This window comes from Adiantum capillus-veneris, chromosome 4, assembly GCF_014529385.1.
Source record: "Adiantum capillus-veneris isolate H3 chromosome 4, ASM1452938v2, whole genome shotgun sequence".
In the NCBI taxonomy this organism is placed as follows: domain Eukaryota; kingdom Viridiplantae; phylum Streptophyta; class Polypodiopsida; order Polypodiales; family Pteridaceae; genus Adiantum; species Adiantum capillus-veneris.
In genome coordinates, this window is record NC_140934.1 from 169565240 (window position 1) to 169580389 (window position 15150).

General features: G+C 43.3%; 1 protein-coding gene across 1 annotated transcript; it reads left to right on the top strand.

Annotated features, from left to right (window-relative positions):
• The first annotated feature begins 9722 nt into the window (after positions 1 to 9722).
• On the top strand, positions 9723 to 11082 carry LOC147460344 (putative esterase D14L). The gene is made up of 2 exons (XM_086511418.1): positions 9723 to 10286; positions 10433 to 11082. The coding sequence occupies exons 1-2, from the start codon at positions 9895 to 9897 to the stop codon at positions 10893 to 10895; spliced, it is 855 nt and encodes a 284-aa protein (XP_086367544.1). The 5' UTR covers positions 9723 to 9894; the 3' UTR covers positions 10896 to 11082.
• Positions 11083 to 15150: the final 4068 nt, after the last annotated feature.

Here is a 15150-nt window from a genome sequence, read left to right on the forward strand (position 1 = left end):
AGTCAAAGATTCAATCCCTACAAGGAGGGGGCGAGCCCTACATGAGAAGGGATGAGAGAGAACACCCACACACTCACACAAGGCATGCATGGTACAAAGAAAGCAAAAGGGACACTTGTCAAGTTCCTCCTAATGTTGCCCTCATGATGTGTCTAAAGCCTATTGGTTGGCCACCCAAGGGGTCTAATGATAATTTAGGGGATTTAATTAATTGATTTTTCATTTATCAAGTCCTCTCTCTCAAAGGGGAAAGGGGGACACTTGTCTCAAGGCTACCCTTGCTGCTTTGTAATGCCTCCTGCTTATGATTGGCTAGGCCTGGAGGGGTCCAATAAGCTTCAAGCATGAGCTACAAGGGGGGGTCGACCCAAGCAAGCTAGGGGGTTTCTTAGGGGGTATACTCACCCACACACACTCACAAACACTCTCATTGTGTGCTATGCAAGGTGCAAGAGCTCCATCTCCTTCTCCAAGCTCCTTGAGAAGTTGAGAGCCTACACCAACACTCTTGGCTATGGAATGAAAATCCAACCAAGAGCTATGCTTCAATGCTTAAGCTTTCCATCTTATCCATCTTCATTACTATGCTATTATGTATGCTAAGCAAGAAGAGTGATGATAAGTGAGGAATTATTTCTTTCTCCTATGGAATACTCTTCTTCCTCTTCCCTACCCTCATTCCATGCTAGCTCTCTCCACCTTCGAAGGTGTTTGAGGTCTTGGGACTGAGGCTTGGGATAGTTAATGCTTTCTACAAAGTGCATGTTATGCTTATTGCAAGAAGGCTAATGGTTTATTGCAAGTAGATTATTTACTTAATGCAAGTAGATTAATTGTATTGCAAGGTATATTAATTTTTGCTTTAGGGACAAGTTGATGCATAAAAGTATACATCCTCATGCACTCAAATGATTTAGGGAACACAAAGACTAATGATGTTCACGAGTTCTTGATTGTTTTCAAGCTAAGATTGATTGTTGATATTATGCAAAAGCTTGGTGTATGAAGCTTCCATCTCCATACTGCCAAAGAGGTCTCAAGGAACACAAAGATTGTATTGTATCAAGTCTCTCTTAAGGAGAGAATCTATAATACAAATGCCTTTTGGAGGGGGGACCGGCTCCACATAAATCCGGTCCTCAACTGTTGTCATATTCTCTGAAATCTCTCTCTCTCTCTCTCTCTCTCTCTCTCTCTCTCTCTCTCTCTCTCTCTTGCAAAGGTACTGCTCATGCCTAGTTAATTAAGTGTTATGATTAAGTTGCTACTACCAACTAAGTTCACCCTCTTTGCTCTCAAAGTTGCTCACTTTAATTCTCTTAATTCCACTATTCTCTAAGTTCATAGGCCATTTCCATTACAGAAGACCTCCAATAATTAGTGTAAAAGTATTTTGACCTTAGGTAAGCTAGGGATGAGCTTGAGGTGGGAGCCCGGCCAAGCTTAAGGTGCTTGAGGTGCTTGTTGTGCTTGATGACTAAGGTGCTTGAGGTGCCTGATGACTGAGATGCTTGAGATGCTTGAGGTGCTTGATGATTGAGATGCTTGATGATTGAGATGCTTGAGGTTCTTGTCATGCTTGAGATGCTAGGGCTGTACTTGAGGTGAGAATCCAGCCCAAGCTTGAGGGGCTTAAGGGCCAAGCTTATGGTGAGAACTAGGCCCAAGGTTGAGGGGCTTGAGGTGGCACAAAAGTCAAAGCTAATCCCTACAAGGAGGGGGCGAGCCCTACAAGAGGGTAGATGAGATACAACACACACACACATACTCACACAAGGCATGCTTGGTACAAAGAAATCAAAAGGGACACTTGTGAAGCTCCTCCTCATGTTGCCCTCATGGTGTGCCTGAAACATATTGGTTGGCCACCCAAGGGGTCCAATGATAAATTAGAAGATTTAATTAATTGTTTTTACATTTATCAAGTCCTCTCTGTCAAAGAGGAAAGGGGGACACTTGTCCGAAGGCTACCCTTGTGACTTGATTTACCTCATGCTTGATTGGCTAGGCCTAGAGGGGTCCAATGAGCTTCAAGCATGAGCTAAAAGGGGGGGTCGATCAAGGAAGCTAGGGGCTTGCTTAGGGAGTATACTCTCCCACATACAGTCACACACACTCTCATTTGTGTGAAGTACAAAGTGCAAGAGCTCCCTCTCCTTGTCCAAGCAAGTAGAGAGGTTGAGAGCCTACACCAACACTCTTGGCAATGGAATGAAAATCCAACCAAGAGCCATGCTTCAATGCTTAAGCTTGCCATCTTCATTACGATGCTATTATGTATGCTAGAAAGAAGAGTGATGATAAGTGAGGAACTAATTCTTTCTCCTATTTCTTCTTCCTCTTCCCTACCCTAGCTTTCTCCACCTTCGAAGGTGTTTGAGGTCTTGGGATTGAGGCTTGGGATAGTTAATGCTTTCCTCAAAGTTTATGTTATGCTCATGCTGCATGAAGCTTTCCATATTCATTGCATCACCTAGGTCACAAGGAACACAAAGATTGTATTGTAACAAGTCTCTCTTGATGAGAGAAATCATAATACAAATGCCTATTGGAGGGGGGACAGGTTCTACCTAAATCCGGTCCTCAACTGTTGTCATGTTCTCTAAAGTCTCTCTCTTGAAAAATTATTGTTCATGATAAGTTAACTAATTGCTATGTTTATGTTGCTATCTTCAATTATGATCACCCGCTATGCTCACAAAGTAACTTCTCAAAAGTACTGTCATTAATTTCCGCTACTCTCAAGTTAATAGGCCAATTCTATTACACGCTGATTATGGTGGATGTGTTTGATAAGTTTGACATGGAACAATCCAAGATGAGAAGGTTAGGATATGCTTGTCTACACGAAAAACATTGTATTTGTATACAAACTCCTCTCCTCTTCTTGTGTTGCATGCATATTGTACCAAGAGAATGGGAGAGTTTGAACTTTCTCTTAAGTTTTTGGTTATTTACACCTTCGGTGCTATGAAGCCTGCGCAATCGTTGCTACCAATTTTTGGTTATTCTCTTAAGTTTTTGGTTATTTACACCTTCAATGCTATGAAAGCTGTTACCATATACATGTGGTAGTGATGTGTGTGAACACACTAGGACCGTCGGGGCATTTTTTCCCTCTTTAGGAGGTTTTTTCCCCCCGTGCATTGTATATACGTCCATCACTCTAGGGCTATCTATCTGTCCATTTGCACACTAAGTAATACACTCTCTATTGTGTGCCTTGAGCTTCCTTCGTCTTCTCCAAGCTGTGTGCGTTTCTCTACAACCCTAATTGCGACAATTGGTATCACAGCAGGTTGCATCCTTTCTGGCTCTTTTCGACCTCCGTTTCCACTATAGCCAGGACTGTGCAGGCAATTTCATCATTTTGTGTGGAATTTCTATCAGTGCCAAATACTGCATAACAGGTCCCATACACTCTACTACGAGTTGTGCTATGTAGCATGTGCTGGTCTCACTCAGCTTCTCCTCATTTCGGGAAATTTTCACATCAGGTGCAGGCATTTTCCATGGCTGACAACAACACAGATGTGTTCAAGATGTTTGCTGCTAAGGATAGATTGGATGGGGACAATTACCTATGTGGGCTTACATGATGCAACATGTTCTTGTGTCAAAGCGCGTCTAGAATATTGTGCAAGGCATTGATGTACGTCCTGGTTCTGAGGATGTAGGCGATGTTGAGGATGTTGTAGGTCTTGATACAAGGATTGCTGCTATTAGAGTTGTTTTGCCTACGATAGAACAAGCTCATTGGGATGTAAAGGATGCGCAGGCTCATGCGTTTATTGTGTTGTATGTGAAGCGCACCATCACTCCTCACATTCGTTCAACGAAATTTGCAAAACAGGCTTGGGATATTCTAGCAGGTTTTTATGCAAGCCGCAATGAGGCTAAAATTGCTTTGCTGCGTAAAGAGATGGAATCGAAGATTATGCATGAGGAAGATGATATGGACACTTTCCTTGCTAGTGTCAAGGATATCAATGAGCAACTTATTTCTACAGGTGAAGTCATTTCAGACAGTTCCCTTGTGCAGACTGTTATGCCTTACCAGATTCTTACCATAATTTTGCTAGTACTTGGAGACTTATGACGCATTATGCACATTGCTGTTGCAATAGTCACTTTCCAGAAAACACAGGACTAGGAAATGTGCAGTTGAACAAGCTTTTATTGCTTCTCAAAGAAAGGGTGTAACAACAATGCAGCCACTTCTTATGGTTCTGCTGCGAGTGGCAAAACTTATGTTCCTAATGCTTCTGATGGAAGCAATTCGTCTGGAAATTATAATGATAAGGGCAAAAAGAAGATGCGTTGCCATTATTGTAAACCTAATGATCACTTGATCAAGCAGTGTCCTAATTTGAAGGCCAAAGAGGCAAAGAAGAAAGAGGGTGGTTCCACTGTAAATGTTGGTTCCACTACAAATGCAGCCATTGTTGAGTCGTCTATGATAGGAGACTGTGATGCTGATGTTGATGCAGAATGGGCTTTTAGTGCAGAGTGCACTTACAATCCTGTTGTCCATGATGCATGCATGTCAGTTTCTTCAGATTCACATGTGTGGTATTTCGACAGTGGTGCTACAAAACACATTACCTCACATCGTGAATTGTTCACCTCTCTCGAGTCTGTCCCTCATGGAAATTCAGTCACGTGTGCCAACAATGCCTCTTATCCGGTTCAGGGAGTTGAAAAGATTGTGCTTATTGCTGCAAATGAAAGCTCCTTCACACTTGTTGATGCACTTTATGTACCTGGGATCAAGAGGAATCTTTTGTCTGTATCCGCACTTGCTAGACTTGGACTTGTAGTCAGATTTGTGGATGACATATGTACAGTTCATGATCTTAGTTTTGGTGATGAAATTGTTGCATCTGGCCTTTTGTGATGTGGGCTATATAAGCTCACTTTGTATGACAAGTGTGGACAAAATTCTGCAAACGCAATTGCAAATTCAAGGGCTGTTTCAGATGCAAAATTGTGGCATGCACGTTTTGGGCATCTAAATTTTGTCAGTTTGCTGCGTTTGCAAAAATATGATATGATTGCTTCTTTGATGCCTCTTGAATCACCTATCAAAAATGTTCATGAAGGTTGTATTTCGGGTAAAATGCAGTGTTCTAAGTTTCCAAAGGATGGTTCAGTTAGGGCCACATGCAGGTTGCAGCTTGTGCATAGTGATGTTTGTGGACCCATGCAAACTCCTTCCTTGGGCAATTACCTGTACTTCGTGACTTTAGTTGATGATTACTCCAGGCATTCATGGGTATTTCCGCTTAAAGCAAAGTCCAAAGTTTTTATGTGCTTCAAACAAATTTCTGGCTATGACTGAAAATGTATCAAAATGTACTATGGACACCCTCCATTCCGATCCAGGGGGGAGTATATGTCTCATGAATTTAATGCATTTATGGCTATTCATGGGATAAAACACCAATGTATATTGCCTTATACACCTCAGCAAAATGGTGTTGCTGAGAGAAAAATAAGTCACTTACGGAAATGGCACGATATATGGTCAAAATTCAAGCTTTGCCGCATTCTTTTTAGCTTGAGGCCATCATGTGTGTCACTTATGTACTTAACATGTGTCCTACAAAAGGCTTTGAGTCTTTTACTCCATATGAAGCATGGTATGATATAAGGCCTTCTATTGAGCACATGCGTGTTTTTGGTTGTTTGGCATATGCTTTGGTGCCACAAACATAGAGCAGAAAATTGGATGAATTGGCTATCAAATGTATTTTTGTTGGTTATAGTGATGAAAGCAAAGGTTATAGATTGTATCATCCGCAAACAAAGCGTATTTTGGTTTCACGGGATGTAGTGTTTGTGGATGATTCTGTTCAACCCTTGATGTCATGTACGAGAGACAATAATGTAAGCTCATAGGACATTTATGACACTTTGTTGCCTCTTTTCAGTGGTGGAAGTTTGAATGTAAATTCCAATAGGGAAATGTATAGCCTATGGGAGTTTCCAAAAATGTAACAGATCAGCCTATTACTGATGCAGATGTACATGATGTACTTGATGAGGAAAGGGCTGAAAATGAGCAGGCTAGAGGTATGCCAAAATGGCTGGTGCATATATTGTGTGACAGTAAATTGGATGCACCTTTGTCTAGTCGTACTCGTTCAGGCTCTGGCCATGCATCTTATGCATCAGATTGTTATGCTTTGGCCGTGTCTATCTTACATGATGTTGAGGAACCTCTATCTTTTGATGAAGCACAGAATTCAGAAAATTGGATGGCTGCCATGCAATCAGAATATGATGCACTTATAGAAACTGACACATGGACTTTGAATGGTGACATATTTGAGGAAGTTTATGTGATGCAGCCTCGCGGTTTTGTCAAGAAAGGACAAGAGGACAAAGTGTGCACATGTAAGAAGGCTTTTTATGGGTTGAAGAAATCTCCTCGTGCTTGGTATGAGAAAGGTGACATATTTGAGGAAGTTTATGTGATGCAGCATCGCAGTTTTGTCAAGAAAGGACAAGAGGACAAAGTGTGCACATGTAAGAAGGCTTTTTATGGGTTGAAGAAATCTCCTCGTGCTTGGTATGAGAAAGGTAACACTCACTGGTCAAATGAGGCTTTCGTAACAGTCCAATAGAAAGCACATTGTATGTAAAGCGTGAGGGTGATGTACTTGTCATTGTGGTTCTTTATGTAGATGATTTGCTCATCAATGGACCAAATGAGAGACATATTGTTGAATTTAAGGCTGATTTGAATGCTACTTTCAAGATGAAAGATTTGGGGCTGTTGCATCATTACTTGGGCATGCAGTTTAAGCAGTGTGATGGTGGTATTGCCTTGTGTCAGAAAAGTTACATAGAGACATTGCTATGTAAGTTTGGACTTGAGGATTGCAAACCTATTGCCACTCCCATGGAAACAGGTTTGAAATTGAGTCTTCATGATTGTGGAGATCCTGCAGATGTCACACTTTACCAAACTGCTATTGGATGCCTCATTTATGTATGCAACACGAGGCCGGATATTCAGTTTGCAGTCTCACAAGTCAGCAGATTTATGCATAGCCCAGGGTCTAAGCATTGGCAGGCTGTCAAGAGGATTTTCCGCTAACTTAGTGGCACTTTACATCTTGGCTTATTTTATCCCAAGGGAGGGTCATTACCGCCAGACTTACATGCTTTTTCGGACTCGGATTGGGCTGGTTGTTTTGACATGCGAGTGTCCACAAGTGGTTTTTGTTTCATTCTTGGCAGTTCATGTATATCATGGTTGAGCAAGAAGCAACCTACTGTGGCCACTTCTAGTTGTAAGGCTGAGTATAGGGCAGTCTTCACAGCTATGGTTGAGTGTGTATGGCTCAGACACCTTATAGCTGATTTGGGTCTTGGACAGGACACTGCAAACACTACCTACACTGACAGTCAGAGCGCATTGGTAGTTGCGAGGGACCCAGTTTTTCATGCTCGCACAAAGCACATTGAGGTGCATTACCGCTATGTCAGGGAGAGGCTCTCAGCAGGAGAGATCAGCTTGGCTTATGTGCCAACACAGGACAACCTTGCAGATCTTTTCACAAAGGCATAGTCTCGTGAGAAGCTCGAAGCTTTCCGCAAAGCTTTGGGCTTACTCCCCTTTGTGGACTGATAATGTCCTCAGGGCATGGCACTTCCCTTTACTCATGTGCTAGCTCTGGTTCACCGCATCACTCCAGGGGGGATTTGTTACCATATACATGTGGTAGTGATGTGTGTGAACACACTAGGACCGGCAAGGCATTTTTTTCCTCTTTAGGAGGGTTTTTTCCCCGTGCATTGTATATACGCCCATCTTTCTAGGGCTATCTATCTCTCCATTTGCACACTAAGTAATACACTCTTTATTGTGTGCCTTGAGCTTCCTTCGTCTTCTCTAAGTTGTGTGCATTTCTTTGCAACCCTAATTCCAACACACAATCATTGCTACCAAGATACAATATTCAACAAGATAATCATGACACCACTATTTTCAAAAACTGTTGAAGGTAATGAATTCTTCTCAATGTATTGCAAATCCAAAAAAAGGTGGCCCTCCTATATTAGAGAAGCAAGCATTCCAACATTGGAGAAGAACCATATCACAACCCTTTAACATTGGAAGAGGAAACACGTACATGAGGGAAGGACATGTTCCCTATGGTTTATAATACCTGATGGAGGCCATTGTCACCTCCCCACCATACCTACATTGTTTTTTTTGGCAATCACATCATGTGAGCACGTAATCCAATGATCATAACTTTCTGAACTCAAATCTAAAAACTTTCATGTTTCATGACTGTACAGACATTTAACTTTTAATTTTTCATTCTTGCAAGGTCTCGACGATTGATAACTTGTATACACTCGCTTTGTGATCGTTTTTGAGCACAATTTATATATTGTCTAAGTAGCAACTTCATGTATACATACTAGCAACTTCATTATTATATTTCTTTCTACACCATATTCTTGTGAATCTCATCACTCTTCCTAATGAGAAACTTGGGCTAGAGTAGAGTCAAACTCAGATTCCTGACCGTGAATGGCCTTCGTATCGCACTCCTAACCACTTACGTCGTACTGAAATGGGCATTGATCTGAGAATTTTTAAAAAACTCCACGAACTTTGCGCCTACCACCTCCACAGCAACTCCAGGCCGGAAATGGGCGCCCCCTTCTGCTGCTCTTTCCCCTGCTTTGACCAATTCCTCCTTCAGATCTCGACGCTTTCTGCTTCTTGAAGTCCAACCTCTTTTCTTTTGTCTCCTTCATTTGAGCCCTAATCTCCTCACCGCCTGCTCCCTAAGCAGATACTGACTGCACGTCTTGATAAGCTCTTATGGCTACTAGAGGTGAAGGTGGCTTCAACAAAACAATGAGGCAACTTTGTGCGTCGCATCTTAGTGGATTCCTTCGGTGGTTTTTTAATTCATTTAGCAAATTAGCATTAGCACGTAGTACGGTTTACTACCTTCCATTTAAGCAAATTAAGCGGTGGGAATTACCAGGCATTTTTCTCTTTGTACGGGGCCCGGGCCTGGTCCTCAGCACTAAAGGGCACGGGGCATTAAAGGAAGCTCAAGAGGTGGGATCTACGGCTGAGAAGCCCAGGCACAAAAGCAGAGGCGCGCAGGGCCGTAGGATGCCCAGAAGTAAACTAGGACGCCGAAAAGTAAATTTGGACAGGGGCACACCCTGTCCACGTTTATTTATAATGCATTTGTTGCCCACCATGGTCAACGTATGCGCATAGGGGGGTTGGATAAGTCACGCGCCTCGCCCGGCGCCCACTAGGGTTCACACCCGCGAGCCACACCCCACGCCGCATTTTTTTTGAGCCCTCAAATCTCCTTGAGATTCGTGCCCGGGCTTCTCAGCCGTAGATCCCACCTCTTGAGCTTCATTTAATGCCCGTGCCCTTTAGTGCTGAGGGGGCCTGGTGCACTCCACGCCAGATGAAGCCTTTTGGGGAGCTTTCAGTCCTGGCTTTTCGGGTAGTGCAAAGAGTAGTAGGTAATGCACGACAAAAGCTAGCTTTCAACTTTTCCGACTTTTTGGGCGACTGCCTGCGTATGCCAACAAACATCGCCTTTCTCTACTCCCTTTCCCTGATTCCCGTCTACATACTTGGCATCCATGTTATATGTGACAACGCCTGTCGAGTCCTCACCCGCTGCAAACTCTCTCTCTCTCTCTCTCTCTCTCTCTCTCTCTCTCTCGCGCGCGCACACACACACACTCATAGCACCCTCAGGCGCGCACACAATTAGAACTATATAATCAAGCCTCAAGGCCTGGACTGAGAGGAGGAGATCTCTCTCTCGCTCTCTCTCGCGCGCGCGCACTCACACACACACAAAGCCACTCACCCCAGCAAGCAATATGCTGCCTGTTGCAGGAGACGAGCTGCTAGAAGCTCTCAATGTGAGAGTGATGGGGGATGAGGAAGCACAATTGACTCTAGTGCTGGCTCATGGCTTTGGCTGCACACAGACAGTGTGGGAGGATGTGCTCCCTACTCTGCTCAATCACCCAATACAAGGCGGCATCCGCACCATAATCTTCGACTGGCCTGGCGCGGCATCCACCGAGCTGACACCACAACCTGCTTTCTACCCTGCCTTCTCTCACATTCTCTTGTCCATCTTGCAGCATCTCCATGTCAGCTCCTGCATCTATGTGGGGCATTCCATGGCAGCCATGATTGGCTGTATTGCAGCCCTTCGGCAGCCTGATCTCTTCGATAAGCTCATCCTTGTGGGCGCATCTCCTAGGTAGGGCCGCCATATGCAAAGCTCTGCATATATTGGTATTGAATCGCAAGCTCGTGCTTGTATTATCCCTCACTTAGGATAATCCATAATTCGAAACTCTCTACCAGCCGAAAATTCTGACAAATTTTCTCCTTTACCTGATGCAGGTATTTGAATACTGAAGCTTACTATGGAGGATTTGAACAGGAGGAGTTGGATCAGCTGTATGGTGCAATGGCCAACGACTTTCACGGATGGGCGGCAGGATTTGCGCGTGCAGTTGTGGGTGCGGATGCCGACAAGGAAGCTGTCGCGAAATTCGAGGCTATGTTGTCTGGCATGCAACCAGAGGTGGCCCTTGGAATGGCCAAGTCAATTTTCCAGAGTGATCACAGAGGAGTGCTAGAAGATCTGGCTGATAAGCTTCACAATGAGAATATTGATGGCATGAAAGTGGTTGTGTTGCAAACGCGGAAAGATGGCGCTGTACCGCCTGCAGTTTCCGACTATCTCAAGCTCCACTTGGGGAGCAAAGCTAGAGTGGAGGTCTTGCAAGTGGAGGGGCATGTGCCACACCTCTCTGCGCCCCACTTGTTTACTTCTGCTTTGCTCAACAACATTCTTGATTGAATTTTACATGCTTGCTTTAGTTAGAAGGAACCTCTCTCTCTCTCTCTCTCTCAACATCATAGGATATGCCACTTGATAAACTCTACAACAGAAGTTAGTAAGAAGCTATGCTAGCTATGTCCGGACCAAGCTTTTTGGAACCACTGTATCACGCTTTTGCCATATCGACAAATAGTATTTACTAGTACCAATTGTGTAGTCCAATCTCTCTTTTAATTTTTCTTTTAGTCCTTTTGGTTTTTGGGTTTAAGAAGAACAATCGGTCCTCTTTGAAATACAATTGACGGGTGGTGACCCCATCTCAACAATAGCAATCGCTTGAGAGAGAGAGAGAGAGAGAGAGAGAGAGAGAGAGAGAGAGAGAGAGACAGACAGACAGAAAAAGAGAAAAGAACACAACAACAAGGAGACTTTTAACTTCTTAGGCACAATCCCAAGAGACATCATAGATAGAGAGGAGCAAACCAAGGTTTAGGAGTGGGTGTTGGTCTCTTTTGCTCCTCTCCTAACCACATTAGGAGGTTTTCTCATAGGCTATGACACCACGCTTGTCATAAAAAGAGACTTCTAAGATAAGTGGGCCCTTTACTCTTTAAGTGACAGGCTCACGCACAATGTGGGAACAATCACAATCTGGTAAAAAATTCCATTGTTTGATCCAAAGTGGTTAAATTGGATTTTTGGTTATGAGGTCCTTCATGACATTTCCTTGTTAAGATTGTTCTTAAAAAGTTAGTAGAGACGTTCTAACAATCATTTGCTTCTATCTAGAGACTTATGAGAATTGGAACACTCAATGCTACTAAGTTTGATGTCGCATCTCTATGCTATTACAAGGAAATGTACAATGCTCACGGACCATATTGAAGGAAAAATACCCAATGTAAAAAAATTGCCTTTGGTGTAAGTGCATGATGTATTTGCTTCTAAACATGATATGAAAATGGTAGTAGAGTACATACAGCTGAGTTGCTATCGAATAGGAAATGAAAGCTATAAGAGTCACTTGGATATCAAATTGGAAGATGGTTGGTGGGTAGCTAATTGTTGCTGTCACTAGTGGTACGTGAGTGCATCTGTGTAAATACAAAAGTATGTCTAATGATATGTCCAATGGTTGGACATTTGTATGCATACATAGAAGTTGTGTGAGTAAAGATGAGTGATGGGGGCGAAACAAAAAGTAGGAGTAGCTATCAAAGCATTGAGATAAACTTTACAAGCTACTACCCTTTTAAGGAGGGTTGTCTTTGTTGAGATGTCGAGCTCTACACCTTGAGCTGGCATCCACTACGGGTCTTGGCCGCTTACGGCATTTACTCACTGGCGCGTTAGGTGACCGACACGGAGGATCTCTGTCAGTGATTCTACAGCTGGACTACACTTATAGTGCCAGCCTAGTACGCTTCTAGCGAGTTCACACTTAGTGACCGCATGTACATATGTGCTACTTTTCAGCTTTAGCACTTAGTCATTTTGTACTCTCTTTTCTGTGAAGAAGAAGAAGAAGCTTTCCATCTCTGTGTGCTTTGTGCTTGTCTTGTGTAGCTCTCTTGCATCCTCATTCTTTACATGGTATCAGAGCCTGGTGCAGGCAAGAGAGGCTAAGAGAGCAAGAGCATCACAATCTCTTCGTTCGCAATCCACGACCAGATGCCGAAGGCGCCTCGCGCAGCGAAAAAAATTTTAGGGATTTTTCGCACAAGTTTCTGAACAGGTCTCCAAAGTGCAGTATACAGAGATTTACTGTACAAGTACAGTGGTTGTGAAACGCTTGATTGTGGACACTCGTTGAGTGTAGAAAGCGTTACAGGAACCACGATAGCAGGTTCAGCAGATTTGCAAGTTTTTGCAGATTGCAGCTATTTTGTCTTAGTACTTCAAGATGTCTGACGGTTTCAGTCAGATTGTTACTGAGAAGCTTGAGAAAAATAACTACCCTGCATGGAAGTTCAGAATAACAAATTTCCTAAAAGGAAAAGGTTATTGGGACTATGTAGAAGGAAACAATGAAAAGGAACCAGAGATTCCCGAGGCAAATGCTACAGCAGAACAAAGGAAAGCTTTGAGGGACTGGCAACAAAGCCAGAGCAAAGTGATGTATTGGCTGTCTATGAGCATCACAGATGGCATGATGGGCTATCTACAGGATGCTGAAAATCCCTCCATTGCATGGAGAAACTTAAGCAGAGTGTTCGAGGTGAACACCAAGGCCAGGAAGCTTCAACTAAAGTCGGAGCTAAATCAGGTTAAGAGGAACAACCTCTCAATCAATGATTATGCCTTGAAGATCAAGAGTATCATTGAGGCTCTTGGATCTATTAAAGTCTCAGTGGAAAACGATGACATTGTCCGTGCATGCTTGGATGGTCTAGGAGATGAGTATGTACATTTTAGGTCTTCCATGAATACAAGAGACGACATCCCCGTGTTCCAAGATTTGATTTCTATGCTTATTCTTGAGGAGAAGAACCTTGACACATCTTCTTCTCATGGCAGAAATAATTCTGAACAGGCCTTCTATTCTAACTCCAGCAGAGGTAGAGGTAGAGGTCGTGGTCGAGGCCCAAGGTGTTGCAGGGGCCAATTTCTGGAAGGTCAATCAAATCAAAACAATACAGGTGGCAGGGGAAACCAGTCTCAAGGCAGGGGGGGTCAAAGAGGTCGTGGTGCAGGATCAAGCAGGCAGCAACATGCTCCAGATAGTAGAGAATGTTGGACTTGTGGTGAAAGAGGTCACATGTCACGTGACTGTCCAAAGGGAAAAGCAAGTAGAAAGAGAGAACAGTGCAACTATGCATCTACTAGCAGAGATGCAGATGACAGCAAAAACGAGCGCATGTTTGTTATGCAACATGTAATGAATACAATGACTGCAGAGAATTCCACCCAAGATGATGTTTGGTATGTGGATTCAGGTGCCTCTAATCACATGACGTCTCGTGGAGAGTGGTTTAGAGATATGCGCAAACCAGATGTGTCAGGCTATGTGCAGACAGGAGATGACACAGCTCACCCCATTGCTCATGTAGGGGACATACCTCTAAATACGAAGAGTGGGAAATCAAAGTACTTAGCAGATGTACTTCATGTCCCAAACATTAAAAAGAATCTTGTTTCTGTTGGACAAATGGTTGAGCAGGGTTTGCAGGTTCGCTTCAATCCAAATGGTTGTTATGTAGAAGATTTCCAGAATGGCTGTAAGCTGATCACAGAGGGCAAATGTGTGGGCAGAATGTTTACGCTCAATGTAGACATGCCTGAGGTAAAAGCTGCATTATTTGCACAGGGCACAGGTGTTGTGGCTGATGTTGACATTTGGCACAAACGCATTGGCCATGTCAATGAGCAGAGATTGCGCAGCATGCAATCAAAACAGATTGTAAAAGGTTTGCCCAAATTCAAGGTGGATGGTATGCATAAAGTGTGTGCAGCATGCCAGTTTGGAAAACAGTCAAAGGGCTCATTTCCACATGAGCGCAATGTATGTAAAAAGCCACTTGAGGTGGTGCACACAGATGTTTGGGGTCCAACCGATACTGCAAGTATACATGGTTGCAGGTATTATGTCTCTTTCATTGATGACCATACAAGGAAAGTATGGGTCTACTTCATGCGTAACAAAAGTGAAGTGTTTGGTCACTTTCAAGACTTCAAAGTCATGATTGAGAAGGAGACAGATATGCAAATCAAGACATTGAGGTCAGATGGAGGGGGAGAGTACTTCTCCAATGATTTTTCAGATTTTCTGCGAATGCATGGTATACACAGGCAATTTACATGCAGATATACTCCACAGCAGAATGGGGTCGCAGAAAGGAAAAATAGGCACATTGCAGAGGTTGCATGTGCATTGATGAATGAGAAGAACATGCCTCATCATTTCTGGGCTGAAGCTGTAAATACAGCTGTGTACATTATGAACAGGACACCTACAGCTGCGGTGCATGATGTAACACCTGAGGAAAAGTTTACAGGTACAAAGCCTGATTTGGCACACTTGAAAGTGTTTGGCTGCATAGCTTACGTGCATGTACCAGATGAGTTGCGTAGGAAATTGGATCCTAAAGCAGAGAAATGTATTCTTGTGGGATATTCCCTTGAACAAAAGGGGTACAGGTGCTACAATCCTACTACACGAGAATTACGAGTGAGCAGAGATGTAGTCTTTGATGAGATAAGCAGCTGGTACAGTAATGCACATGGCACTATTGGGGCTGATGTAAAAGATGATGTGGTTGTACAAAATGTGAGG